General features: G+C 36.5%; 1 protein-coding gene across 1 annotated transcript; it reads right to left on the bottom strand.

The window, feature by feature from the left end:
• Positions 1 to 419: 419 nt before the first annotated feature.
• DEK (DEK proto-oncogene) lies at positions 420 to 16812 on the bottom strand (the record flags this gene model as incomplete). The annotated part of the gene is made up of 9 exons (XM_010161123.1): positions 420 to 541; positions 784 to 814; positions 2733 to 2801; positions 4099 to 4247; positions 6529 to 6661; positions 9784 to 9966; positions 11096 to 11216; positions 13967 to 14061; positions 16690 to 16812. Coding segments are annotated over 9 exons (1026 nt in total), but the record flags the coding sequence as incomplete, so codon positions are not given.
• Between the last annotated feature and the right edge of the window lie 85 nt (positions 16813 to 16897).

The following is a 16897-nucleotide window of genomic DNA, read 5'->3' as shown; positions in this document are numbered from 1 at the left end:
AGAAAAAACAAACAAAAGCAAACCTCACAGAAGATAAAAATCTTACCCTGGTGCAGGGACATGTATTTCAGCAATACTATCTGTAGACATTTGAACCAGGCTTGAATAATTTCTACCAGGTGAGATAAAAGACAACCACCTTGATTCTATTTAGATTTTTTTACTATACATTTAAGCAAATGTTAGATCAAAACTGATTTACATTTTTGTGAAAGACATTTATTTAATACAAAACCCCCCCATTACATTCAGCCTCATTATAAATGATTACAAGCAGTGGAATTCGAAAAGTGTGTGAAGTCTACCTGGCTGAATATTTTCAGAATTTAGAACCCTAATTCATTTATGAACCCTTATTCCTCAGCTGTACAATAATAAAATTCAAAAAAATACACTTTATCTTTCCAGCAATACTACAGTCAGAGGGATACCGTGCTCATGGCATTAATGGCAGCCCACACTTTGGCAACCAATAGTTCCATGATTTTAAGCGTACGACTGACTCCCCATGTTTGCAACGCGATGTATGGAGAACAGAAACCTAAACAACAAAAACGTACGCAAAGAGTTCACTTTGATCCATAAAACTGTAGGCCAAAGTTCAAGACTGCAGGCTTAAAAGTACCACTGTCCATGTGAGGCAGCAAGGCTCAGGTTCAGAAGAGCTTTCCTATGCAGAAGGGAGCTTAACCACACACATCAACGCTGCCTGGTTCGGAAGCCCCACTGTTGACTTCCAAAGCTATCAAGCCTCCCAGCCGTATGTACGTCCTGGATACCCACTTCTGAGATGTGAGGCCATCAGGTCAAGACACTAAAGTAAAAGACTTTTTGCAAAGTGGACTTCAGAAATTTTCCTACAGCCTTTGGAGATACTTCATTTACTATGTCAAGCCATTGAGACAAATGTATCTGTAGTCTTTCGTACAAAGTTAAACGCTGAAAAGCTTAAGTATAAAAACTACAGTTGCTGTACAAGGTAAGATGGGATAAACATCGTAAAACCTCGACTTGTCTGCAATTTCTTGAAACTTCTGCATACCGCTTGTCATCATAGCCTCACTGCTGAACACTGACATTTCATGTCATAAATCCTTAGATAACAAGTTTAAAAAGCTGATTTGCACAAAAGAAATCTGAAATAACTTTATATACACAACAGAAAACCTTTTCAAAGTACAAAAATAACATCTATATGCCAATTCATTACCATGCTTTGACAATTCTCTCAGTGCCTACCCATGCAAGAGGGTAATCTAGATGTAGAATAATTGTGTATTTGTAGAATGTATCAGAATATAAAAATTGTTAACATGTGACTGACTTGTTATTTTCAGAATGGGTATGTATTCAAAATATCTTTATAACCAATACTGCAATATTCCAGTCTCTGCATGTGTATGTGCAGATAAGCAGCTTTCATCTCACTTGATTTTAAAATCTCCTGCAAACTAGTAATCCACACTAAAAAGCTACGATGGTTCTAATTAATCTAGTTATACAAAGCAATTCAAAATGTACAAAAACTATAAAAAAGGGAACATTTATTGTTTATTGCCATGCACAAAACTTAAGTATGTTCAGCTAAAAACTGCATCAAATGCAGTTTTGTTAGGGAAAAAAAAAAAAGGAGATACACAAAGCAATTTACATCAATACTCTTAACATTAGATCAGCAGAATCAGCTCTGAACTAAATACCACAAGGGTAAGACACATTCCTTTTGCTGGTGCCTATCAGATCTTCAAATCCATGGGAACATAGAAGCAGGAATCTTCATTTCCCACAGTCAAATCAGATCATGAAATCAACTGAAACGAGAAGTGCATTAGTTTTCTCCCTTCTCTCACTGCAGCTACATACAGCCTCTTGTTTTGCATCAGATCATCACGAAAACACACTACTTTTGTGATCACACAAACCCAAGAACATCCCTAGAGCAGACAAATTGCTCTCTTTATGCCTTTGCTGACAGTGACACATGTATGCAAGACATAGAAGATGTAACTATTTCTAGATATCCATATATTAGCATTGCTAACGAAGCCACAAGAGAAAGAAAGGTTACTTTATTGACTTCACTAACTCTGGTTCCATTTTTAGTTTTGGGGCAAGCAAAAGTAATTGAACTTGAAAATTTTCTTACAAATTACTGACCACTCACTGGACAATAAACCCTATGACATGAGTACATTAGATCAGGCCTAATCTTCAGTGCAGCAAACTGAAAGGAAACATTGTAACTGTCCTACCAGGAACACATACACAGAAAAGATGTCTATTTATACTCTTTTGCCTTTTTTCATTGCCAGAGCTTGCAGGTCTGCAGAACTCACACAACTTCATGCACTGTTACCTACAAATGTATGTGGTCAGTGCATGAATTACAGTGCACCTTGCAGCCACAGCTGTAATTGAAAGCAAAGGCATAGTTTTCAGAGAGTAAAAGTAATAAAAAGTGATGATAGCTTTAATTTTAGGTCTGCTTACCAAAGAAATTCACAAGTAGTAGTGGTATGCTAAGTCTGAAGCAGTTATTTTTGAAAGAGGGATAAAAACCACACCAAACCAAAAAAGCAGAGCCAGAGTTCAGGTTTATCAGAGCACTAAACCCCCAGTACTATACAGGAGGCTATTAAAACTAGCGTAACAGCATACCATACCATTTTCTAATAGGCTGAAGGAAAAAATACCCCAACCCAGAATGTTTTCGAAATGATAAAAGTCTTTACCTCTTTGACTGTTTCTTTAATGAAGTCTTTCCTGTCAGATAAATCATAACTAGGATAGTTTTCATATACCTAAAAAAAATTTTAAAAAAAGTAAAAACAAAACCAAACCTCAAATTACTCATTCCAATTACTCATTCAACATTTTGTATAACTAGAAGAAACTTAAATGAAATCAGGGCAAAAACTGGTGTGTTACAACTGCCAAAACATGCTGTTAGTTATGGAAAGTGACAAGCTTATTTTCCTGTCCTTATTTTGACGACATAAATATTTAAATACATGCTTTTTTTTTTTTTGTTTGGCCACTGACTAAACTAGGATTATCAATTCTTCACATCACCAAATTGGAACACCCAGCTTACTATGTCAGACAAAAAAGAATTTTCCAATGTTTGTCTTACATGTTAAGTAGTCAGATACCCCTGCATTAGTGTAGAAAGGTAAACAAATATCCCAAGGCTTGCTTATTTTTTGGAAAAAAGTAAAATTGTGATCCTTTCAAGGGACCACTAAAACAGACAACACATTTGAGTGCTATTCTACAACTATTCTTTGTTTAACTGGGTGGGAGAGGACCAATCAAAGAAAAAACAGATGCCAACACTGACAACCAATGCAAAATATTTATTTTTCAATCTACCAAACTTCAGACTTGTAAGAATGACTATAAATGTGACAGAAAGCTTGTACAGAATATAAACATAGTTTTCTCATAGGAATAACTCCTGGTTTAATTTTCTCAAGACAATTTCTTGTTTAAACATGTGAGTTAACCAACGGCAGAACATGTCAAGGTAACAGTGTTGCCTGTATTTTGGTCACTTTCCCCCAACTTTCCCTTTCTGGCCACATGGTCCCTTCCTGGCATCTGCTCTGACAATTAATGGATTCCTTGCTGAACTGATTCAATTCACTAATTCAGCTGAGAACTGTTTGTTTCTGCTGACAGATGAGAGTTGAATGGACTCTTAAAGAGAACGTATGAAGAATGAGAGGAAGGTGGAACAGGAGACGTACAGAGAACAGCCCTCCCCTTCTGACAGTGGCAAGCTGCTGCACCGCTTCAACATCTTAAATATTTTCACTTTAATACATGGCAGTTGTTTTGGAGGCAATAGTGCTACTTTACATGTAGCCAATTTTTCTTTGGAGATTTCCCTTCTAACGTTGGGTATCAGCGTTGCATATCTTAAGATTAAACCTCTCCTTGTTATAGCTGTTGGCAAGTAAATAAATCACCGCAAATGGTTCACTTTTTTCTGAACCACTGGGCAGAGTGTAAACCTCTTTTTCTGAAATGATGACAAAAGTCAGTTCACAGGCAACCCACTGCCTGAAAAGAGATTGCAAAATCGTATTTGCTTACCTCCTTGCAAATTTGTTTCATTGTGACCTCCTCCAAGTTTGCATTGGCCAGCAATTTCTTGACGGTTTCCTTAAGTTCTTCATCTGTGGGTGGTTTCTTCAGCTTTTTAATTAAAGGTTCGTCATCTGAACTATTCTCAGACTCACTTTCTAAATATGAAGAATAATTTGAATTGTAATAAAAGATTTTCAATTTCTCTGCTTTCTTCCTCCAAAATAGAAGCAATCAGAACTTCCCCCTAACATCTGATGCAGATTTTCTCTCTTAAAATAAACATCTTGCCAGATCATCCATTTAAAAGCAAAGCTAATGCTATCAGTACTAGATTTATTTATGAATCTGCATCATTGTTGACAAACTGTAAGTTCAATCAATATGTACTCTAGAAAGTATGGGACAGCTTAAATTAACCTACCAAACTAAAAAAAGATTTATTACAGCAATTGTAAATTGAGGTATTACAGCCCTAAAAAGTACTTCCGCACCTTAAAAAGGAGTTTGACTCCCCGCCCCCCCCCAGCACCACTGCCCACTAGGATCTTGTCATTTTGCAATCCCGTATTACTGAACATATCAGAAACATCATGACAACAAATGAAGACAGTCATAAAGGAAGTTAAGTGAAGAGGCATAGGACACTCCTACAATCTTTTCCAGCAGCAAAAAAACTAGACTGAATGACTCTAACATCCATGCAGTTCCTCTACTGCCAACAAGACAAAATTCAGAGACAGCGCCAAGCAATCTAGATAATGACCTTGATTTTTCTACTGCAAACACTCAAACCAGAAACACAGTAGCATTAAAGAAAAATTATGAATTTTTATGAATTACAAAAGATAGATGCAAAACATACGTAACTTTTAAGATATGAATATGTTGATGACAAAATATACACACAAACACAGTCAGCCACATTAGTACTGCCAGCAGCCAACCTGAAAATATATGGAGTTCAACACAGGCCAGTTTACTCTGCTAAGAAATAAGGCTATGAAAGAGGTTTAGGATAATTTAACCATTCACAGCATAGCATAGTTTAACCATTCCTTTTGTTAATACAGTGTCAAGCAGGGTAATTAATCTGAACTGATGTCTCTGCTATAGCATACATATGCTGATGTTGGCATTAAATGAAGTATGTTTGCAGTACGGATATATGCTGTATTAGTAACTCATACTACAATTGTGACAGAGACACGGTAGTTATCTCAGAGTGCCAGAGAACTTATGGTGGGAAAGGACCTCTGGTCATCATCTGGTTTAAGCCCCTACTTGGAACAGGGCAAACGCAAAGCTGGTTGCTCAGGGCCCTGCCAGGTTGAGTTCCAAATATCTCCAACAACTGCTATTCCACAAGCTCTCCAAGCCGTTTCTGTGTGACCCCTTCTCACGGGGAAGCTTTTCTTCCCCTAATGTGTAATTGTAATTTCCCTGGCAGCAGCTTGCGTCTGTCACCTCCTGTCCTCTCACTGTGCACCTCCAAGCAGGGCCTGGCCTTGCCTTCCCCATACTCTCCCATCTGGTAGTTGCAGGCTGCAGAATGAACCCCCTTTATCCATCTCTTAAGGCTGAACAAGCCCAGCTCGCTCTGCCTTTCCTCCTACATCATGTGCTCCAGCCCCTTGCCACCATGGTGTCCCTTCGCTGGACTCACTCCAGAACATCCATGCTGATCTTGCACCAGGGAGACCAAAGCTGGACACAGCACTCCCAAGGCAGGCTCACAAGTGCTGAACAGGGGGAAATAACTGTTTCCGTCAACCTGCTGCCTACATGTTTGCTGAAGCAGCCCAGAGTGCTGTCTGTGGTCCTTATCCTAAGGGTGCACTGCTGAACTGGGTTCAATTTCTTGTCTGTGAGCATCACCTGACCCTACCCAGGTCCTTTTCTGCAACTGCTCAGAAAGAAATCACTGTCCCCACCTGTGCTGCTGCAATCTTTACACAGGTATTAAGGAACTCCGTGTATGAAACAACCTTTTATGTGTATCACCAGATAAAAGAAAAGCAATAGAAAGAGGACGCATGTAGAACCTATATCCATATTAAAAGAAAACACATGAAGCTGCTGAGCAAAAGACATGCACAGTGGGATACATACTACTGGATCAATGATGAGATTCATGTCAAGTCACTATAGAGGCACCAAAGGAATTTTGCTAACATTCTCCCAGCAGAAGGCTGGGACTAGGCTGACACTTTCAGTTCATGAGCAAATAAGTGTATATATATGTACACAACAGAATACATTAAGTATGCCCAAACCAATAACTTTTTTTTAATTACTATTGCAAGGAAAGAAACATCAAGTAGCAAGCCAACCATTCACCAAGTTCTATTTTCTTTCACAATTAGATGCAAAAGCTTGCTTTCTAATAAGCATCCCAGTTAAGCTACAAGACTATGATTAAAGATTTAAAGCATTTACCTTTTCTAGAACTGTTCTGATTTTTTTTAGTAGTGCTGCTATCTGCCTTCTTGACATTCGCACCCTTCACAGCTTTCTTGGTTTTGGAAGTCATCTTTTTAGATTTTTCTCTTTTAGATGTTTTTCTAGGAGGCTATAAAGAAGTAAAACAGAAGACTAAAACAATGTTTTTTATCCAAACAATCCATACCCCTTTTCCACAATCGAAAGTATCCCTGCTGTCAGTACAAACTAAAAAAATTTCTGTATTTTATTAGCAATGTCTACCCCAATACCATAGAGGGAGTGCGTCCACAAAGAGTATTTCCTCTTTTTAAAAAACAGCACATTGTCTTTCTATGTGAACTCTTAAGCTCAAGCAGTTACAACTTTTTAATGATACTACTAGTTTGGTTCTACTACAAGTTTCCATTCATAATTATAAGTAATTAAGCTTAGAAAATCACTTCTAAGATGTTCCTTTAAAAAAGGAAATGGAATGTTGTATTCAATTACTTCTAGATGCTATAGCTAAGACTACATGCAGTTAATTATTTTTGCACTAGTTGAGGAGAACTACATTAGCTAATCCATAATTTGGGTTTACTAGTCACAATAACTGGCCAAAAAATTATTGCATTAAGGTTAACATCAACAGAAAAAATTGGGAGCATAAATACGTACAGTATACACGAGTGCACTGCGTTTTTGTCACAATTTAAATGCGTGCTCAACACACAAAATCTTCAGATAGCACTTTTGACAAAGCTGTAAACTTTCCTCACAGAAACAAACATGGAACACTGACCAGGAATAAACCATACTTTAGAGAAAGAACATAATGAAACAAAACAACAGTAGTTACTAAATTCAGAATGCCAATTTATATTTTGAATGGCAATGTAGTCAACCAAGTAAACTAACATATCTAAGCAATTAAGATTAGTTCATATAATTTAACTGCTTCTCCCATTAGTACCTGGGGCATCTCATGAAACTAATATTTAATACAGCAGATTATATTTATTTGTTTTGGAATGCTCAGTTATAGCTGCAGCTGCTCTGCAGTGTTAAATGAAGGATAAAGATTTTCGCTGTTGAAATTCAGAAAATACACTCAAGGATTGCCCCATTTCTAAATAAATGCTTGTAGTTTCCACTTTTCAGGTTTCAGGTTTCTCTTAAAGCTCCATCACCAGCTACAAAATCAGAAGTTAAACCCAGCACTCATATTTCAGCTTTTTAGAAAAATTATGCTCCCCTAGCACACAAAATATTTCAGATACCTTTTGCTTCCAGGTAACTAAGATTTTTGATTTGTGCTGTTCAAACTTGCAATCAAGACAGACAGGGGATTTGAGGACCATCTATTGCAGCCATGCCATGCCTAAAATACCAAGAGACCTGGGGCAGCAAAGCAGATATGCTGCGTCCATCTTCCCACCTGTAGTATGTTTAAGGGTGTTCTAAAACCTAACTTTTTTTTTAATGCTGCAATCTTAAAGCTGTACAAGCACAGACATGTTCTATTTCATTACTTCCTATATTCAAACTAATCTGACATAGTATTGTTTTTCTAATAATTAAGCTTTTACTCCATACAAGTCAACTTCAGTTTCCAAAGAATTTGGGTATGTCTGCCAGGCAACAGCCGAGTAGATTAACCCCTACCTTCTGAAAGAAGGCAAAAGACCAACCAGTTAGATCCATGGGGTTTACTGTGAGGTTTTGTGTTTGTCGGGATTTTTGTCATTTTTTAGCGTTTTGTTTTTTTAAATAACTGAATTCTTGAAAAATTTTCTAAAAGACAACTCCTGCCTCTGAAAGTGATATTCCTTTCCTTGCAGTAGAAAGATTGTGCTGCTGAAGAGATGAACAAATACAAAATTAACTTTTAGTATTTCAGACCTTTTTCAACTTGCCATTTGTGGGGAAACAAAAAAGCACGCTAAGAATTAAGTTGCTTCACAGAGGCATGGGGAATTTCCTTGGACCATCTTTTGATAGTGACTAACACCTATCAAAATGACAGTGACAAAACAGACTGCTGAAGTAGCATAAATTGGCCTTTCAACACCCTGTTGAAAGTTACTATTTTCTATAGCTCAGACTACTTATTTAACAGCCTGTCACACTTCCACTGCAACAGACAGAATGTAATCCAAGGAAAAAATGGACTTATATTACAGCCAAAGGTTCCATAGCTTATATAAGGAATTTCCTTGGACACCCAGAGTCGACTAATTGCTGTTTGTTACAGGGCTCTATTAAGGCTAAAAAGGCAGTCCCATCTAAATCAAAATACAAGATTATGCTCCCCTAGCACACAAATATTTCAGGTATCCTTTGCTTCCAGATAACCAAGATTTTTAGTTTGTGAGTTGCAATCAAGAGAGACAGGCGATCCTGAGGACAATCTATTACAGCCAGCTTGTACCTCCTTTTAATTTCTCTTTTTTTCCAGGCTTCAGGCATACAGACAAATCAGTGCACACTTGTACTCGCACTCCATGTTTTGTGTCTATTCGGTAAGTAAGTACAGGACTGAAATGGAATGCGCAGAGAAAGGTATTTTGCTTTTAAATACCGCGTACACCTCATTTTTCTTTTACTATGCAAGGCTAAAAAGTTTCAAAGAAAACAAAGAACAGAAAATACAGTGAGATGAGAACACTTTGGAGATTGCAAGGATCTTTGCTTACTATGTTGCTCGCTTTATCTTTGCAATCCAAGACACAGAACCCTAAAAGAGAGATTAGGACATAAAATCCAGGAGAAATATGGAACCAAGATCCAAAACCAATGCAGTCAGGTAGGTTAGGGACCTCTACTGAATTCAAAGTTGAGTCCTAGGTATCCAATCAAACCCTACACCATAAAAAAAGATAGATAGATATTGGGAATTCTTATGAAATTACATTACTAAAGTCATCACAAGATGATACCAGAAATACAATCAATTATGTTTGAAATCCTAGCTGCCCCAAAATGGCACACAGTATACGCTTTTATAAAGGTACATATATACATCCAAGAATCAGGACCTTTGCTTATCTTACTGATTCTCCAACTTTAGTGCACTAAGAAATTACAAAAATCTCTTATAAACTGCAGATGTGTTCCCTCTTCTTTCAAACCATTCATTCAGTTAAGCATCACTTACCCCCAACTCTGCATGTTCCAGGAATTACCAAATCAATAACAGCCCAGCCATGTAATGGAAAATTGCAGACAAATGTTTTTAGCCCTAAGTTGAAAACCAAACAAAATCATTACCTCATCTTCACTTTCTTTTTCTTCAGAAGAATCATCCTTTTCCTTCTTTTCATCTTCTTCACTACTGGATTCATCTGACAAGATCTCTGGGCACTTGGTGCGTTTTGCTTTCCTTGTTGTTCCAGTACTACTGCGTTCTTTTTTGCCACCTTTGCTTGGTGGTTTTTTGGACTTTGGCAATGGCTGAGACAGGGATGTGTGTTATCCAAGTGGGAAAACAAAAGGGAATTTTAAAAAGATAAACTATTCCAAATCACATGAAAGAACATGAGGTCTAAATTTAATAAAATGGTCCTGACTTTTGTTATATACTACAACCATAACATTTTGTGGTAAGCAGAAAGTCATTACAGAGATGAAGCTGAGTGAAATGAAATTTCAGTTCTGTGCTAAGCACCCCTTCCAATCCCCTAACCAAAATAATCTTCAAAGGTTGGGGGTTAGGGAAGGGAAGCAGGAAAGAAACTAGGAGGAACCTTTTACCTGCCTATGCCCTCCTAACCCGTAATAGCAAGCTTTTTCTTCTGGTAACAAATCAGCTGACAACTATTCTGAAGACTTAAAGACTTCTGTCACATCTTAGGCAAAACTTCATTTTGTTGTCACTCAGTACCAGTGTCCCTAAGGCAGCAGGCAGACTGCTTATTCACATAACTTATCAGGGTTGGCTGGGAATAAATTTTATTTCCTGAGCAACAGTCTAACTACTGAAGTATTGCTCTTAAAAACTCAAAAGTCCAAGAAGATTAATACTTGAGTTTAGTAGTCTTGGCAGCTGAATCTAGCACATTAGCACATACTAGTTAAAGCAAGTTTTCCTATCCTTGCAACAAATTCCATTTTGTGATGACCAAACGCGATCACATACACTTATCAACTTGTAGCACAACAAGATAAGATCTGACAGCCTACTCTCCTGTCCTTTTTGTGTTTAACTTCCTTGCTCTGACACTTTTTTTTCCCCTCTGCTCACACGTCTATTCCCCTCCATTCACCCTCAAAGCAGAAGCTATTTATGGTGTTTGGGTATAGATAACTCCTTAGTTTCATATGTTGACCTCATACACTTGTCTACGCCAACAGTGTATAACGGGTGCACCTACAGATAGAAACTGTATGTTTACGTAAGTCCTCATCCCATTATGTATGCCTGCAACAGAAGAGCTACTCTCTTTCAAGAAGCCAGTTACTTCAGGAAGTTAGAACAGTCCCTGCATAACCACTAGTAACAAGCAAATAATAAGAAATAGACACAGCTGCATTTTTCATCAGAACAGAGCCATAAAAGCAAGCGTAACAACCTGTATCTCACCTTGCCTGAAGATTTTGGGTGCATTAAGAAGTTTAAGATTCTGGTTACCAGCTCACTGTTAACTCCTGATCTTTCCAAGTCAAGAACTTCACAGATACTTTTCAACATTGCATTTCTAAATCTGGAGAGGGGTGGGGGAAAAAAAAAAAGAAAAAAAAAATCAGTATCATATCCCTAACAATGGGTCAACATTTAACTGCTATGACAACCTGACAAGAGACGTGAAGATATATACAATTATGTTTCCAATCCTATCTATAGTCAAGCAAAGAACCACCACCATATTACATGAAGTAGAATGAAACAAAATTCCCAGATCTGCATGTGTGTAAAGTAAGATTATATATAAAGTTACAAAAATCTTTGTAAAAAAGTCTTCCCCAGAATCTCTCCTAATCTACCACACTGGAAATAATCAATCTTGGCAGATAAATCCAATTGGTACAAGCCTTGAACTCCAAGGGGGCGGGAGGTCTCCCTTTATTTTCTCTGGCTCCTTACAGAGGTACCTCTGATGAAGACAAAAGGTTAAGAAACTTGACCCAACATCCATCCCATGTAGTTCAACTGGATTTTGAACCAATTGTCCATCTTTACAACATTGTCCCACCAGTATTAAAAAAAGTGCAGAGTCAAATTCTGTGAGGGTGTGACATCGGAATGCTATCTTAGCAGGATTAAGATCAAAACCAAAAACCAACCAATCAAAAAAACCAAACCCTACTTATTCTACCTGTTATATCCCTTCAAATGCTTATGCCTGTCTCTTCACTCATTTTGCGCAAGGCCACATGAAAAGTGAATTTCATCATCTGACCATTTTTTACAAGGTTCATAGCTACTTTTGGTACTAAAAGTCAAAGAAAACTTATTTTTCACTATTTAAAAAGTCAGTGCAACCTTTTCATGGTGGCCTGCAACTTCTCTGAAGTAGCATTTACTTTCAGACTGTCCCTTTAAACTCAAACTCTTAAAGGGGCTGAACAACTTTGCTCTCCCACGTTTTAAGGCATGGGAACAGGAAATCTTAAATGGTTGGATGCATCTTCCTGCCTCAAAACATAGTTCATCCACCATCCGTCCAATGACAAAGTCAAATCTTTCATTTCTCTACACAAGGTTATAAAAAAATTTGTGCCATCTTAACATGGAGACGGCTTTCCTATTAAGCTGTTAGGGATACACTGGATACTTTTAAGGTATTCCTACAGAATCAAAAGTCAGTCTTTTACATTTTAAAAGACAGTATTACCATAGAGTTAAAACTGATTAATTTGTTAACAGATTTAAAAACTGTATAGCATCGAAGTTTCTGTTTCAAACTTTCAAGACTTTGTATTCTTAAATTAGGATTTTATGGCTCTATTGCTGCTTTAACCAAAATTCCTTATGACTTGTGTAACACAGAGCATTTTTTCTTGTATTTTAACTTAGGTTAGAAGTAACATATACAAGAATAAGTATTAACTCCCAAATCCTTTCATATATTTAATGCTTTGAAGGTACATCTACATGTAACAGCAAACAATGTACTAAGTATGAAAATACAGTGTTGAATAAACTAGTGCACACAAGTTTTGAGTCAGTAACTTCCATAGCAAGTAGTTTTGTCTTACAAAATCCAAGACGCTAATCCACACTCAACCTCAACTCTCATTCCATCTAGTTTATAACCTGAACAGTAAGATTCTGCAAAATAAATATTGTCCTTTGTTCATCTTGGTTAATGCTGTTGAAACATGATGACATGCACATGTTCAGTGTGGGCAGAAATCAACCACATAGAATAAATTAATGATCTAATCAGCAGTGTTTCATATGTAACTATAAAGAGCAGCAGAACTTACCACAGTTACACAAGCACACAAGGTTCAGTACCTTGATATAAAAGTGACAATGCAACCAGTTTACACAATATTTGCTGAAGACTGAAGGGTAACAAAACTTAGGTAGCAGTACTTTCACATAGAAAATATGAAAAAAACACAAATTCAAGAATAGTATTTTGTAACCTTTTGCAGGTAAGGGGAAACATTATCTAATCAAACCTGTGGGAAACAGTCAAAACTCCCATCCTGCGACAGAGTTTGCCTTGTAGATTCATGTGTATTTGACAAACCCTATTCCTTGAAAACTGCATATCTGAGGAAGAAAGATTTGCAAATTCCAAATTTGGAGGCATTCCCACCACAAACAAACTGACACTAAAAAAAAAATCTAATTTAGAATCAATTGTGTAGATATTATTAGTTTTTTCATTTGTAACAACTAGCTGCAAATATGCAAGAGCATTTTTAATCCCTTTCAGTACAGTCAAAACCAAGCTCCACCATCTTCTCCAGTTAACAGAGAAGCAGCTTAAGTGGGGAGATGGTAAAAAAAAAAAAATAAAGAAAAAAGAAAAAAGATTTGTTAGACCAGTTGCTACAGCAATTGTAGAATAGGACTGTATGTTTAATATACAATAAGCAGAAGTGGCTTTGATTCTGAAGAAGGAAGGTTTTGAGACATAGAAGTATGCAAGTTTGCATGATAAACAGAACACAGGGTATTCACAACACTATGCTTGCCCTGGAGAAACAGAGTTTTCCTCACACTCGGCAGAAGAATCTGCTAGTTAGCATACAGCAGAAAACCAGGACTATAGGAACTGTGAATATAATGTTCAACAAATTAACTCTTCTTAATACATTTCAAGTCGTCTTAAGAGATCATTTTGTGTAATCAAAATAAGCTCACAAACAGATCATAGAGCTATAGGAAACAGCCACTCAGCTTAAAGTTTAAATTTAATCTGAAGCAAAATTTTGAAAACAAAAAGGAATGTATAGCATGAGCCAAGCTATGTTAAATAGCAATAGAGATCATTACTTTTTTAACATTTCTTCCTTCTTCTTGTATTGGTCACTTCCTTTCTCAAATGGGAACCCACTGAACTGACCCACATTCTTCTTTAGGGAAGCAACCTAGAACAGAACACAGATTACATTCTATTGCATATAGTTTAAAAAATGTTTCATCCCATTACCTTTAACTTTTCATTAAGAAAAAAAACTATTCTAGCAGTTAGCTTTCTGTTGACAAAAAGTTATACTCTACAGGGATCATACCTGCCTTTATCACGTGATAGCCAAACTACAATTAAGTTCTTGTGACCTCGGTACTTTTAATTCTTTTTAGTAACTTAACAGGTAAAATGACCTGCCATTTCAAGCTTGTTTAGAACGTACTGCACGGTTATTTACAGGTTTGCATGACCATAATCATATGAAGCCTGCTGCATGCTTTGTACCATGTAATTTATTATAGAATAGTGCATTTTATTTTGTCTTACATAGGACCATGATTGTACTGTTGAATCTGTTCTTTAGCATGACTGATTTTTGCATTTACACACCACCCAATTTACAAGTTCTGTCATTACACCTGCAGTCTGAACAGGGGTTGAACTTGCATTGCGACAGCCCCTGTAATGGGAAAAATGCTTCCATCAAGATCCCAAATATATTCAAGTTCTTCTGTTTCACTCCATCTCCTTTTACCAACAAAAAAGTTAAAGGCACCCCCAATTTTTTTCTTCTTCTGAGATCTTTATAACACTATCAAGAATAATTTGGACTCACTTTCAATAGTTGTACAAATTTTGTTCGTGGTGTTTTTCTCCATTAGTTTATAACTTTACCAATGCTAAACCCCTTTTCCAAAAGCAATTATCTTTCTCCAGCACCTAAAGAAAACTTGCAGATGGTATTGGTATGTTTTATTAAATATATTAATTGTGGTCCAAAGCACATACCAGATGTACATACAAGACAACGGATCTTCACTATATTAAACAGCATTCTGAGCTCCCAACAATTCTCATTAAGTGTAATTTTGGATGAAACCATACAGATATATTTCCAAACTGTATGCATTTTGAAGCAAATAAATATATTCTCATATCTTTGGACTCTAAGCATTGGGATGCTGGACTTTCCAAGACGTCTGTGTCCAAAAGACTAAATATCGGAGAGGTGAGCAAAGGGGGGTAGAATTGCAACCAAATAAGCAGTATGGGAGTGAAGGGCGAGAGCTGTATTTCAATAGTAGTTGTGTCTATAATATGATTTCGGAGTGTTAAATATCAGTTTACAGTTATGTCATTTGCACATAATTATAGAACTGCAAATAGTTGTGTGTCTACTAGTTGGTTGGATTATCTATTAATGATTGATTTAATAATCAATAATAACAGCAGTATCATTCAGTTGTTAGTTTCTAAGCAGCGTGTTGCATAATCAATAAATTATATATAGTCTTTTAAATCAGTTATGTCTCAGATCTGCAATCCAAAGCGGGAAAGATGGATTCTTAAGCAACGGTATCCCAGTACCTCCAACCCAAATATGGTAGAAAAGTTACTGGTTTCGTGAAGGGTAAATGGATGCAGTTTTGTCAACTTCCTTGGTAAAGCTAGTTAAATCAGAAAGTTACATCATTCTCTCATTGTACCTTTCCTATCAAACAATTAAATTCTACTGCAAGACAATCCAAAGGTTTGCAAAACTCTGTATGCAATGAGTCAGAAAGTGTCTTGTCTGGTTTACTGCCACAGTGAATAAATAGCATAATTGACACAAGTAGGTTTTAATGAATCTATACTGTTCTCTTCCTGAATACTTGAGGCAAAAGATCTTTCTTTGCCATTTAAACAAGCACTGCATGTGCAGCAATAGTCTGAGACATTACAACTAGCATGCATCTGTACTAATACTATTCAGTGCCTGGTTTCTGTGCTAAGCAGTTCAAGTTTCCAAAATAGAGACTAAAAAAAAAAATCATATAAATACTTTAAGTGTATTGAAATAGTTAGATTTCATCTGCCTTAACTTCTCTACATCTGTTTATTTTTCTTAGCAAGGAAAATGGGGCATATTTACTCTGAAACCTAAGAGTATCTTTTTACTGATACCTAAGGGGCTCCAAGAAAGATTTGATATTGTATTTTAAGTTTCATCCTTAAATACAAGAGCAAGCACATCAGTTTTTAACACACTGTAATTGCCTTAGATAAATGTGACAAAAATCACTATTAAGATTTTATGTACAATGTAGTTTTACTTCCTACTGCTTTGTGCAAACTAAAGAAGAAAATGACTAGGTAAATAGCACTGTATTAAAACCCACTAACAGGTTTCAAACAAACAAAACAGAAGTACTAAGAAAAAGTTATGTTGAATAATAGAACTACATGCAGTATTTTTACTGTAATCTACGTGTCAGCAGCTTTTAGCGTGTAAACCACAAATTATTTCCAACCCATCCTCACAAGGCAAACCACCCCTCCCCTCATTGAAAAAAATAAATCTATATTCAAGTGGACTTAAAATTCAGTACACCTTTCCATAGGATTTTTATTGGGAGAGTAGTTTACAGGAGTAAAAAATCATGAGGTTGCTCAACTGGTCCTGCAATATTCATTTTCTAAGTAGTTTGTAATAAATGACACTTAAGAATTAGATCCAGATGTGCAAATGCAAAAGACTATACACTAGACATTTTCACTATGCATGAGAACTAATAGATACACAAGATTGATCTTAAGTTCTTACAGTGCCTGGCCTGTTGTAGAGGAGTTTGTGCAGGTTCCTAAGTTCATCCGTCTTCTTTTTACTCAGAAAGAATTGTATCCTTTCAATTTCACAGAGTTTTTGTCCTTTTCCTGAAACAGTTAAAATCAATCATGCAATTCATCATATTCATATTTATCTATGTGTTTGTAACTTCAAATACGTAACATCTGAGTGGAGACCAGTGACG

Source organism: Eurypyga helias, unplaced genomic scaffold, assembly GCF_000690775.1.
Source record: "Eurypyga helias isolate BGI_N326 unplaced genomic scaffold, ASM69077v1 scaffold11811, whole genome shotgun sequence".
Taxonomy (NCBI): domain Eukaryota; kingdom Metazoa; phylum Chordata; class Aves; order Eurypygiformes; family Eurypygidae; genus Eurypyga; species Eurypyga helias.
Note: the sequence above shows the minus strand (reverse complement) of the source record. Positions and strands in the feature narration are given on the sequence as shown.